The sequence below is a fragment of the Ceratosolen solmsi genome, unplaced genomic scaffold (assembly GCF_000503995.2).
Source record: "Ceratosolen solmsi marchali unplaced genomic scaffold, CerSol_1.0 scaffold29, whole genome shotgun sequence".
In the NCBI taxonomy this organism is placed as follows: Eukaryota; Metazoa; Arthropoda; class Insecta; order Hymenoptera; family Agaonidae; genus Ceratosolen; species Ceratosolen solmsi.
Genome location: NW_011948417.1, coordinates 6,817,891 through 6,831,721, shown reverse-complemented (window position 1 = coordinate 6,831,721; position 13,831 = coordinate 6,817,891). Strand labels below are relative to the sequence as shown.

The 13,831-nt window shown below is 20.9% G+C and overlaps 1 protein-coding gene across 1 annotated transcript; it reads left to right on the top strand.

Annotated features, from left to right (window-relative positions):
* Nucleotides 1–7,486: 7,486 nt before the first annotated feature.
* Nucleotides 7,487–13,366, top strand: Idgf4 (Imaginal disc growth factor 4). Its single transcript, XM_011496448.1, is given in 7 exon segments — nucleotides 7,487–7,642; nucleotides 8,914–9,055; nucleotides 9,907–10,160; nucleotides 11,477–11,780; nucleotides 12,040–12,202; nucleotides 12,724–12,873; nucleotides 12,875–13,366. Coding segments are annotated over 6 exon segments (1,302 nt in total). The 5' UTR covers nucleotides 7,487–7,642; nucleotides 8,914–8,922; the 3' UTR covers nucleotides 13,173–13,366.
* The last annotated feature ends 465 nt before the right edge of the window (nucleotides 13,367–13,831 follow it).

Sequence of the window (13,831 nt, the reverse complement as noted above, 5' to 3'; positions counted from 1 at the left end):
GAATCGCAATATTTTTTATTGTTTACTTTTTTATAGATGTGAGATGAAATGAACCTCTTTATTGAGAATATTAAAGTGTAAAATTGTTTTAAAATCGGTCCATATAAAATGTACTAAATTCTAGGATCGTTGTAAGATAATAAATTATTATTTAATATTAGAGAAGTAATTGTAAAAAAAAAAAAAAAATGAATAAGACAAATTAAGTAAGAAAGGTCTATAAATATATACAGTAACAATTATTAAAATTGAATTTTTAAGAAATTTTTTTATATTCATTAAATTGAAAAAAATTTTAATAAAAAATATTCAAAATATAATATAATTTTAAATTATTGTTATAAAAAAATTAATTTTTTGTACGAAATTGATGTTGTTTTTAAATTAATATATTCGGTGGAATAAAAATAAAAATTTTTTCATAATGGAATAACCAATCAACATAGATTCCTACTGCGCAGAATCGGAAATTTAGCAACACTAGATAGCGTTACTATTTCATGCTCTAAAAAATAAATTAATCAGTATTGCGTTAATTATTTAACATTACTTGTGATGTATTTTTTAGAATGACAAAGTTTATATTCAGAGAATTATAGATAATAAATTATATAATAATAATTCTTAAACGTATTATCATACCAATTACGGATTCTAGAAACTGTATATCGATATTTAGTTTTAATATTTTAAAGTAATTAATGTTGTTAAATATTTACTAACGATAAGTTTTATTTAAGTATTTTAACAAATACTATATCTTTCTATAGAGTAAATAAATATTTATTAATTATTTTATTTGATTTTAGACAATGTAAATAAGATTTTTCAAAGAATTTGTTGAAAGTGAATTACAATTTTATTTGAGCAACATTAGGAGTTTAGTTAATAGTATAAATATGCAAACGAAAAAAATTTATAATAAATTTGATTGGGAATTTATTTTTCTTACTTTACATCAAGGTTCTAACTAACATTTTATAAAAATAAAAGAAGTTTCAAATGCTTAAATTAATAAGGAATAAGAAATAAGTTTTTTATTATCAATAATCTTTGATCGATTAAACATTATTATAATTGAATATAATTCAATATCACTTTTAATGAAAATACTTTCATTATTTTTTTCTTATATTGCTCTATATGTTCACATTTCATGGTAGTTATAAAGTTTGAACAATCCGAATGCGTTATATTATGTCCACTTTATAAAATTATAAAAGGTAATGCATAGATTTAATTGTTTATTTTACTTATATTATTATTAAAAGATGATAAATTTGTTATATTTACCAACTAATTAATAGTATATTTTAATAATTTTTTTAATTTATAGTAATATAAGACATAATTAAGATTCAATTTCTTTTTGGAATTATGCCAAGAATTAATAAGATTTTTATATTGAATATATGATTGTTTAAAAATTAAAAGTATGTTTAGTATCTGTCTCATATAAAGTTTTATTATATATTTATTCCAATATTGAGAAAAGTCTTGGGACCATGTTTGAAAAATATTTTTTTCAAATACGTGTATTATTATTATTAAGTACGATGATATAATTTCAATAATTCAATAAATATTCTCTGTCATGTCAAATAACTAAATTAAAAATAATAATGATAATATAAACTTTATAAATATTAATGAATTTTTAAATTTTGGTTATTGCATAGGTATAGTATTATTCTGTATGCATGTATTTACATTTATTATATAGACTTTATTTGGTGAAATATTTCATATTTTGTTGCTAATAGAGAATAAATTATTTATTATTTTTATTTTTTAATATTTATATTTTAATTCATCATGGTAAAAATATCAATTGTAAACTCCTTACTTTATTCATTATTCTAAAATAAAAATTATAATATGAATGCTTGAATCGAATTACATATATTGATCGTCATGAAGAAATTAAATAAAATGATAATTTTATACATCTATATCGTTGTACCGAAATTATTTAAGAGTTGATATTTTGTATTAATATCGATTTAAAAAAATTGTATTAGCGTAATACGTATCCATGGAAATATACACATGCATTCTAATATATATAGGCGTATATAATTTAGTCATTTGCAAGATGAAAGAAGCATAATTGTATGAACTTTATACTGAAGGTTATCGAATTCTTGTGTTACTAGGTTACAATATTTTGTAATTAAGATTTTATTTCGAGATTGTATCAGCATATTTTTGTTATTAAATTTTGTGCAACACCGATTACGTAAAAAATTTTAAGCTTTGTGAATTTTGTGTAATATCCATAAATGATTTTTTACATTTATATTTTACAATTTTTTCTATCTTTTATTGTAAAAGAAAATATATAAAAAGAAAAATAGAAACAAATTGTTAATTACTAATAAAATATTTATAGTATAAACTCAAACTATTATTATTATAATGATTGCGTCAATGAAAATAAAAGGCAATAATCAATAATACAGGAATACATTTAAGTAAATATGTATTTACATTATTTGTATCTAATTACATATTCTATATCTGTTTCGATAGTAAATTACGAAACAATGTATGAACATGAATGCTGAGTGTGTGTTAATTTGTGTCCCTGCATAGATAAATCCTTCTTCATTTCTTTCCACTTATATTATAGTTTTTAAAGCAAATTTGTTTATTCATACAGTTGCTTAGAATCTAAAGCATTTCTTATAATTATTTTCGAGAATTGTAATGAATATTATAATGATTAAATACTGTTATTTAAACATATAATATCATATAATATTTAAATCACGTAATGACCAAAAATTATAAAAAGGTTTTGTTTATTATATAATATAAAAAATATTGCATTGAAATATATTTTAGTATGAATGAATATATTTTCTGTAAATGTTCATCGGTAAGTATTTTTAAATTATAATAGTTGATTTTAATGTCCTTTTGTTATTATAATACAATTTATACTATAATTTTTCATGTTTGACGGAAATAATAGATATTTTAAATATTATAGCTATAATTTTACTAAATTTATTTAAATATGATGTTAATGTATTAATAATTAAATAATTATTAATCGATACAAATAATAAAATATTAATAATTCAAATATTTTATTTACGTCTTTGAAAAATGCAAACTTTCATTCTATAATCTATGTATATGAATATAAAATTTTATATCATTATTGAAAAGAAAATATACATATACAATATATATCAAGAACAAATTTTTGACTTTAAAAATGATAAGATATATCAAATATATAATGTGGTCTATGGTTTTAAAAATATTGTGTATCGTAATATGTTTTAATTAAATATTACAAATACACATAATCCTAAAAATCTTTAAAGACCTTAATTATTTATTTGATATTGAAATGAAATATTTAAAATCTCCTGATAAAAGAAATGTAGGTATGCCAAAAATTTACAATAATCATCAGTAGTGTATCAAAGCATATATATATATATATATATATATATATATATATATATATGTTTTTATTCATGACTAAATTGCTACAGAGCGTAAAATATTTTATTGTGAATTAATCAGTAGTCATTGGTTAAAAAATTAGAAGATAAATAGTATTATCTATACAATAAATAAATATTCAATTTTCATTCATTACTTACACTTTGTGAATAAAAATATAAATACCATGTAAAGAGTATAAGTCAACAAAAGAAAAAGAATAATTTGCTCTGCAGTTTACTAAAGCCATACAATATGAATATTTGGAGAGGTCACCTATAATGGGAGCCTTCGACCTAATTTTTCGTATGATTAGTTTTGTTCGAGTCGATATTCTGTTGAACACATCGCATTTATCTAGAAGCGGATCTGATCTCATCAGGAGCACGTGACCTCTCTCAAATGTTAAGTCAGCAATTACGTTGTTTTACGCATTAGTGAACCTGCGCAAAAGCGGTATTAAGCCAATTGAAAAGGTTGTTTATCTCTTAGGAATAATATAGAACGCGGTGATCACTATAAAAGAAGACACGTGTAGCTTCATGTTATTTTGAGTTACTTTTATAAATTTTTTTTTAAAATGCAGAATATGAGCTTACATATAATAATAAATAATTATTTTATTATAGTTATAAATATAATTAAAATATTAAAGATAAAATTAATTCAATAATTTATAGAATTATTAATCTTTTATTTTATAAAATTATGTGAAAATTTAATGTAAAAATAGAAAAATTTAATTCAAAGCTAAAATTTATTAATCATCACCCACCTTCAAATATGTATATATGCTTACTTATTTTTAGTATTAAAATTGCTGTAATGCAATTATATTTGAATTTAAGTGTTTTTTTAAGAAGTATGTTATAATTACATTATACAACTCAAATTTACATTTTGGGCATATAATGTATTTCCATTCCTAATGAATATAAAGATCTGTTAATTAGTTGTATTTATTGGGAGATGAAAAATACATGAAAATAGTTTGTGCCGCTCAATTCTAAGACTACTGTAATAATATGTTGAAGATAATTAATTTTCATAAGCAATAATATATTCTATGCTTTTAAAACGTTTAATATTATATTCACTTTTTATTCCTTTATCAACTATTATCTATTATCTATTCTATTATCTATATATCATTCTATTATCAACACTTTTTATTCCTTCTAAGCTATAATAAATAAAATCTTTATAATAAGATTGAAAGAATTGAATATACGTTTCACTTTAATAATATTCATTAATCAAATATCCATAAATATATAATCTAATAATATAATTTTCATAAAAAAATTTTAAACTATACTTTATTTATATAAGTGAACAACTTAGATTAATTTTTTCTCCATTTTATATTAACCATATAAACCTTATAATGCATATAAATACAAATTTTTAATTTTAAAATATACGATTCTAGGACTAATAATATAATTAAAATATGCATTTATAATTTTAATATTAATTTAAAATAATTAAAATTATTAAAAATTCAGATTCTGAATAAAAAAATGTTCATTTATAATTATATTTTATAAATAATATATCCATTAATATTATAAAAATTAATGTTTTTATACAATCTAAATACAATTTTCTATGATATTATATAAACTTAATTATATTTTATAAAATATATTGCATTTCATATAAGAAAATACTTTATGCTCGATATAAAATAATTGTAAACAAATAATATAGAATGAAAATTCAAAGTTATTTGGATATAAATCTTGATTTTTATGAAACAAATTGAATATAATATGATTTATATTAATTGAGTAATGCTATAAATCAATATAATTAATATATTAAAAATATGTATACAATTATACTGTTGTATTCGGATAGTTAGCAATGGCTTAAATAATAGCACTGCTGAATTCATAATTAACCTAACAACATATTCAAATTTAAGGAGTAATTTTCAAAATATTAAATGATCATTAAAAAAAAAAGCAAGTAGTTCTCTGAGAATTTTGAACTTTGAAAATTTGAAAGTTTTAATTTTACCTTTGAAAAATAATTTATTAAAAAATTATTATTTATTATGATATTTTGTCAAAAATAAATTGGTTTTTTAAGATTTCTAATTTACTAAAATAATAAAATAGTTCTATTTTATTTTTAAAATAATTGAATGCTCAAAGAATTAACTCCCAACTAACTATTATTTTGATAAATTTAAGTTTAATATTATACTACTATTATTATATAAAAAACATAATAAATTTAAATATTCAAGTATTTTATTTAATAACATAACAATAAAGGAATATATAGATATTTATTCAGTTTTCATAATATATAAATATTGAAAATTGTCCAAAAATTATATTAATAGGTTTTATATTTTATCTCATTAAATAGCATTTTATTTTATAAAATGTATGAGTCAAAATATTGTTAAATTATTTTGACATCAAATTTATTTTTTAACAATATTTTTTTAAAAGAAATTATAAAGCAATTCGATAACAGATTTTATTATTTTCGTAAATATTGACTTATACATTTGATCAAAAATTCAATTATATAATATATAATATAGAATTCAATTATAGGGTATAAAATCCTCAAACATATAAAAAAGTAACGTAACAAAGAATTACGAATACATTCTTAGAAATTCAAACACAAGTAAAAAACAAGTGAAAATCAATATATTTATGTTCGTGATTATAAAAAAACTATCTTAGTAAAACTATTCAAGATGTGGATTATAATATGTATGACTTAATTTAATAAGCTAATCACTTTTACTCTGTTTTCCATGAATTTGTTATATACATCATATTTATTATTGTTTTTATTTACTACATTTGTTATCGGTATATACATAGTTCTACCAATGTTATATATATATTTACTAATTAATCTAATAGATTTAGTTTTATTATTTGAGAAATGTGTATTCTAGTACGCTTTTAAAAATTTTTTTCAAAACAAAATTGAGTTAATTATTATTCATAGAATATATTTAAGAATTTTTATTTTTTCAATTAAATGTTAATAGTAATTCAATATCTATCATTAATTTTATTGTTTTTAATTCCATTCTGTAAATGTAAATATTTACCTTATTGTAATATGAAATAAAAATAAATTTAATTTATATAAGTAGTTATTTTTTAAAAATTTAAATATATAAATTTTAATATTTGTATTTTATATAAATTTTTATTTATGATAATATTATAATATACAATTAAAAAATAAATTGCGTAATAGAAATTTAATAAATATAAATTTTAAGAATATGTATGCGAATTTTTCGATATTGCTTTTGTCAATAAATTTATGAATAAATATTAAGTGAAATTTAATCTTTATTATGTTTTTATTGTTTAACCTATTATTACCAGTACTTTCAATCAGTATTTCCATTTCCTGAATTATTTCACGCATTTTTACAGAAATGTTGTATAATTGTATTGTTACGATGTATTTTATAAATTTATATGTTTTATTCAGTACATTTGTTATTCACACAAATTAGCGATTAATGAATATTTAAAAACGGTTTATTAATTAATTTGTTTATTATTATTTATTATCTTATCATGCAGTATTATATTAATATCATATACTTCTTTATTTTTTAAATTCTGTAACACATCTTACATTTAATTTTTTTGTAATATATTTATATTAGTTTTATTCTATTAAAATGTAAAATTTTTATAATAAAAAATAATAAAGATCATTTGTATTAAATAAACAATTATAAATGCTTTATGATAGATATTAATACTTTATTAACATCATTAAACGTAAATATATATTTTTAGTATATGAACAGTATTTAATACCAAATATATTCAAATTATGATTGCCATTAATATCAGTTAAATTACGAAAACCAAATTATATTGTTAAAGATTCTGGTCATTAGATTTAATCAAAAGGATCTTAATATTCATTACAACGCTGAAAATTTTACAAATAAGATTTGCTTAACACGAGTAGATTATGCGGCAATGAAAGAGTAGAATAAGACTTCAAAAAGAAATGGAGAGGAAAGAAAAATCGAAACCAGCGATGACGTAAGGTTTAGTAATAATGTGTCGACACTTCATTCGCATTGAAGCGACGAACAGCGACGTGTATCAAAGTGACCAAGAGCGAGATCGCCGTCTTAGACAGTTCAGCACTCTCATCTGAGTAGGTAAGTCGAAAATATTTGTCCTGCAATTTGTGAATGAAATTGATAATATATTTAATGTAAAAATAGGTTTTATCTTCTTTACAGTTTAACTTTTTTTAGCTAAATACATTTTTGATTAATAACAATTACTATATTACCTAAGTTATTTTATATTGTGCTAATTATTTAAATATATAATTTTTTAACAACATATAAACGATTTGTTACTTTCTAACTTTTGTACATAACTCAATGGGGATTTATGAATTTTTCTATAAAATGAGTTTTGATCTTATTTAGCTTCAATATTTTAATTTTTTTTTTTTAAATAAGTTGATTATACTTTTTTCAAAAATTTGATACAGATGATTAATCAATTAGGATTTGCAAATATTATAAATGTATTCAAACAGTTTAAATAATAGTCAAAATAATTTTTTATTATTAATTCAATAATAAAATGTTTTGAGTACAATTTGTTTATATGTAAATTTACTTTGTTATATAATAGGTAGTTTTCATTTTATTTTGAAAATAATACTAAAACAGTTTTTATGATATACATTCTAGATAAATTTTATATTTTGTTTGAAAACAATTTATGTAAAAAAATTTAGAATAATTCTTACAAATTGAATATTTTTAAAATTAAAACTATGTTTGATATATAAAATTTCTTCTTCTCTATTATAATGTATTGTGTTTGATTATTATCTAGAAATTATGTCATTTTTTAGTATAATACAGATTTATTAATAATTATTTTATATTTTATTGAAAATTTCTGATTATTAAACAATATAAATATCAAATATTGAAAAATCAAATATTCTCTTAGTTTCTTTTTATTCAATCTCAAAGGCCACATTCGAAAAATTACCATTTTATAAATTATTAGAATTATTTTATCCATTATTATTCATATTGAAAAACATTAAGAATAAAAAAGTCCTTTGTTATATTATGTAAACGAGTCTCCTTGAACTCGTTATTTGCTTTAAACAAATATTAAAAATATTAAAGTTGATTGTAAAAATCGAATCATAGTTGACAATAAATATTACAAATACATTTGCTACAATATATTCTTATTTTCATTATTTTTTTATTAAATGCGAATTAAAATAATATGCAATTATTTATTATATTATTTAATTATTTTATGTGCCTATTTTGGTACCTCAAAATTGAAATAACATTTTAATTTATTGTACAGTTATTTGCTCTTTCATTCTATTTCAAAGAAAAAATAGTAAACTTGTAAATTATTTTCATCTTTTTTCATTTCATAGTCCACAAAGATGAAGTTGATAATTTCCCCGGCTATAGGCTTAGTCCTATTTATTTGTATTAACTCTGTACTCAGCGTAGTAGATCCTCATGAGCATAACAAGATAGTTTGCTACTGGAATGCTTCGTCCTTCGAACGGTCAGGTAAGTTCTATACTTTTAATTAAAATTTGTTTTTGCATGTTCTCAATTTTTTCTTTCAAACTTAATGACATTTATATTTAGAGCTTTATAATATTTTACATAATTTATAAAAAGAAAAAATTATTTATTACATTTATTTTTTGTGTCTTTTGAATGTAACTTATAATATCTTTTTTTTTTTTTTTTTTTTTTGTACGTGTTACGGAGAATATAGGTTTAAATATAAAATAATATAGTGTATAATATGATATATTGAAAATAATGTAGCATAAAGTTATGTAACAAACTATGTTTTAACTAAGTTTTAAACAAAGTTATACGAAATATTTTATATTTTCAAATCGATATATTGGTAAATAGTACCCAAAAGCAAAATATAATGCATAAATAAGAATTGCATATTCTCAAAATAATGTATACATTAACTAATTTAAGATAATCATAATTTGTAAATAAATTTAAAATGTTAATATTTTTTTCACGTTTAATTATAATACATCACAGTGATATGTATAAGTCTAGAACATATTACAAATATATTATAATGTATTATAAACAGATTTATAAATTTTAAAGTAAACATTATGTAATGCCAGTATATAATTTATGGGCGAAAGCAGAAGCGGCAAAATATATGGTGCATTTTAAGAATTGAATAATTTTATATATTTTTCTTGATAATAAACACTAATGTGAAATCAATGTTTACATAAATTTATTAAACTATAAATTCGTGTATTTATAGTCAAGTGATGAATATTGATTTTAAATTTAAGCGAGTTAAAAAATATGTAACACTAAATTTTCTTCATTCGATAGAAATAAAAATTTCCTTTTGTAATATAATGTAGGACCTGGTAAGTTCCAAGTGGACGATCTCCGACCAGCTCTCTCGATATGCACTCATTTGATCTACAGTTTTGCTGGTATCAATGCAGAAAACTTCGAAGTAATTCCGTTAAATCATAATCTGGATACTGGCGCAGGTTATGGATTTTATCGTTTAGTCACACAACTGAAGCGCCAATTACCGGAACTTAAAGTCTATATTAGTATAGGCGGTAATGCTGATCCCTACGAGGAGACTCACAAATATCTTACTGTCGTAAGTGGCTTAATTTTGAATAAACGAAAATTTCATTAATTTAAAATTATTTTTACTTCTTTGATTATACTAAGTTTCATCTATTTTGTATTAAAAATTGCATACATTTTTTGGATTTATGTTTTCTATGTGTAAATTTACTTATATATTAAATTTATATTAAACTCTCAATATTCGGTATTTTAATTAATTTTGCTTATAATTGTGTGTATATGAAAAATTTAGGAAATAAAATATTAAACTTTACATATACTTTATTAAAATACAAATTTAATAATATTCTAACAAATGTAACAGAATTAATTAGTAATATGATATATAATATACAATTATTTTAATAATATACAATTTTTTTATAATATTAATTGTTTCATTAAATAAAATTTATATTTCTTTTTACAATTTACACGTATAATTTTTGTATGTTTTTCATTATATTTGCATTTAATCGAAATGTGTATGCAATTTAAGAAATTTGATAACTACGATAATTAATATGTGCTTAAGATTTAATTTCATTTGAAATTTCATAAAGAATTTACTTAATATTATTTATAAATATTACTAATTACTAGATGGAAAATAATTGAAAATAACATGTTTAAATTGCAAACCATAAATATATATTCCTTATCTTACAGGCTTAGATTATTTTTCCAATTTCTTTCAATATTCTATCTTAATGCCTCATAAAGTTCACGTCGGTCAACTTAATAATCTTTTTTATTTTTCTGATAGATAAGAAATGTAATATGAAATACGATAATATTTGCAATTAATTTTCAATGATAAATGTAAGAGAAAATAAAAATTATAAATAAAAATTACTGTTAAATATTAATTAAAATAATATTGTTCATCAATTTAATGTAAATTTTTCATGAGAGATTCAATAATATTGAATAAATGTAATTGCATGATTTGTGTTACATTAGTAAAAAAACTATTAAAACTATGGAAGTTATAATTTCGTTACTATCACTTTCCCATTACATTTCTATGTTAACACACAATTTCTATGTTCACACTTTCTAACAATTTATAGTTTTCATGTTACATTTAAATAACTGCATTAAAATTTATTAATTGTAATAAGAAATTGAATATTGGATTATATATTTATTTGTTAAATTATTGCCAGACTCATTATTTAATAATCAAAACATATATTAATAAATAAATATATAATATATAATAGTAAGAAAATATTTTGAAGATTATATGTAATATTTTATAATTAAATCGTGTATTTTTACTAAATATTTTTACTAAAATATTATTTATAAAATGTGTGTTTATTACCATTACAATTGCAGACAGAATCGCCAGAGTCCAGGACTAAATTTGTCAACTCCGTAAGTCGTTTACTTGCAGATTATGATTTCGATGGTGTGGATCTTGCTTGGCAATTCCCACCTGTCAAGGTAAAGAAGAACCGTGGCACTTTTAGTTCTATTTGGCATGGAATCAAAAAGACCTTTGGATATGGCAAGTTCAAAGATGATAAAGAGCAAGAGCATCGTAATGGTTTTACTAGTTTAGCTCGTGATCTTAAGAATCACCTTAGAACCAAGAACAAGGCGCTCACTATTACAGTTTTACCGCACATCAACGCTAGTAGTGAGCATTTCAATTTTATTCACAAATAATTTTCCTTTTTATAAAATTAAAATTTTTATAATTAATTTGCAAAAAATTTATAATATTTACAGGTAGTTGAAATTTTAATTCAATAAAATATTCATATATTTTTTTCCTTTACTCATACTATTCTAATTCAAAATAATTTATTACCAATAATGAGGAATTCATTATTATCTGTTTCGTGAATATTTAAGCAGATCTTACAATTTATAATATAATTTTAATACTTTTTTAGTTTACTACGATGCAAGATTATTAGTTCCAAATTTGGATGCAATTCATGTATTTGCATTTGACCAAATTAATCCAGAACGTTCGCCGAAAAAAGCGGATTATCCAGCACCCATTTATGAAAGTTATGGTCGCGAATCTACAGAAAACCTTGATGCTCAAACCAGGTACATAAAATTGTGTCAGGCTACTGTTACTCTCTATATTTTTATTTCTTTTATTTTATTTTTAAACAACGAGATTTAATATGTTTTATGAACATAAAAATACTTTAGCATTATAAATATTTTTTTATATTGTAATTTTACAAATAATAAATAATTGCATCAAATAATGGAATAGAAATAATAAAGCCTATTTTACTATAAAACAAGGAATACATAAATGAAGAAAAGTAATTGGTCAAAATATATTTAAGCATTATTAGAATAAACATTATTATTTATTAACGAGATAAAATAACAGTTATGAACACGTTGGGGATTCTATTTCACTTATTGACTTACTAACAATATCAATAAATACATCAAGAATTAAAATTATTCTCAAATATAATCATACAACTAAATCAAATATATTTATATTTCATATCTAAATCATACGTATAGATTTATTATTATTTATATTTTATTTATTCGAGAACTATTTTATAAAAATATCAACGTTTCATTTTGTTGATTATTATCAGATACTGGCTGGAAAATGGCACTCCTGGAAGTAAAATCGTCGTAGGCATTCCTGCATTTGCTCGTACGTGGAAACTCACCGCAGATAGTGAAGTTTCAGGAGTTCCACCAGTAACTGCCGATGGTCCTGGAGCTGAAGGTCCTCATACGGGTTTCATATGCTGAAGTTTGCTCACGTCTTACAGAGCATACGGTTGGACGTCTCAGACGTGTTAATGATCCTTCAAAGAAGTATGGAGCTTATGCATATCAAAGTTATAACTCCGAGACTGGAGTCGAAGGAATTTGGGTTGGTTTTGAAGATCCAGATACTGCTGGCAACAAAGCTTTGTATGCAAAGGCTAAGGGACTGGGAGGTGTAGCCATTTATGATTTGTCACTAGATGATTTCCGCGGTGTTTGCAATGGCGATAAATTCCCTATAGTTAAGGGGGCTCATTTTAAGATATAGGCCACTTTACTGTGTCTGCGAACATAGTCGAAATGTTGTTTTAAGACAGGAGAAAATATAGCGATAATCTGAAATTAAATTTTTTTTTTTTGGATAATAATTCGAATTTTATTGTACTTTCTCAGCTATTAATGTATATCCATATTGTATTGTCTTTTTTATATTTTATATTAAAGAACTATAATCTAAAGGAACTACAATCATAAATAAAGAATTATTTAATAACTTATTGATCCGTAAGCATTCTTTTTAATTCAACTTTTTAATTCAATTATAGAGTTTTTTATATGAAAAAAAAAATATATATATATATATATATATATATATATATATATATATATATATATATATAATGGTGAGCACATATTTACTGAGAGACATAATTAAGCGAAAAATTTTTGTTACCTGGCTTAAGAGTAGTTCCGATTATAATCGCTTAACTAATAGTTAAGTAAATCAAAAGACAAAGAAATTCCTCTCCTTTTACTAATAAAGTATTATATGATTTTTTATATCATATTGTATATCATATTTTTATATTAGTATTAAATTTATAAGATTTTAATTGAATAATTAATATAATTGAAAGATTTATATATGTTGAATGAGAAAAATAGAAAGAATAAAATTGAAAAGAAAGAAAAAAATGGTTAATTAAT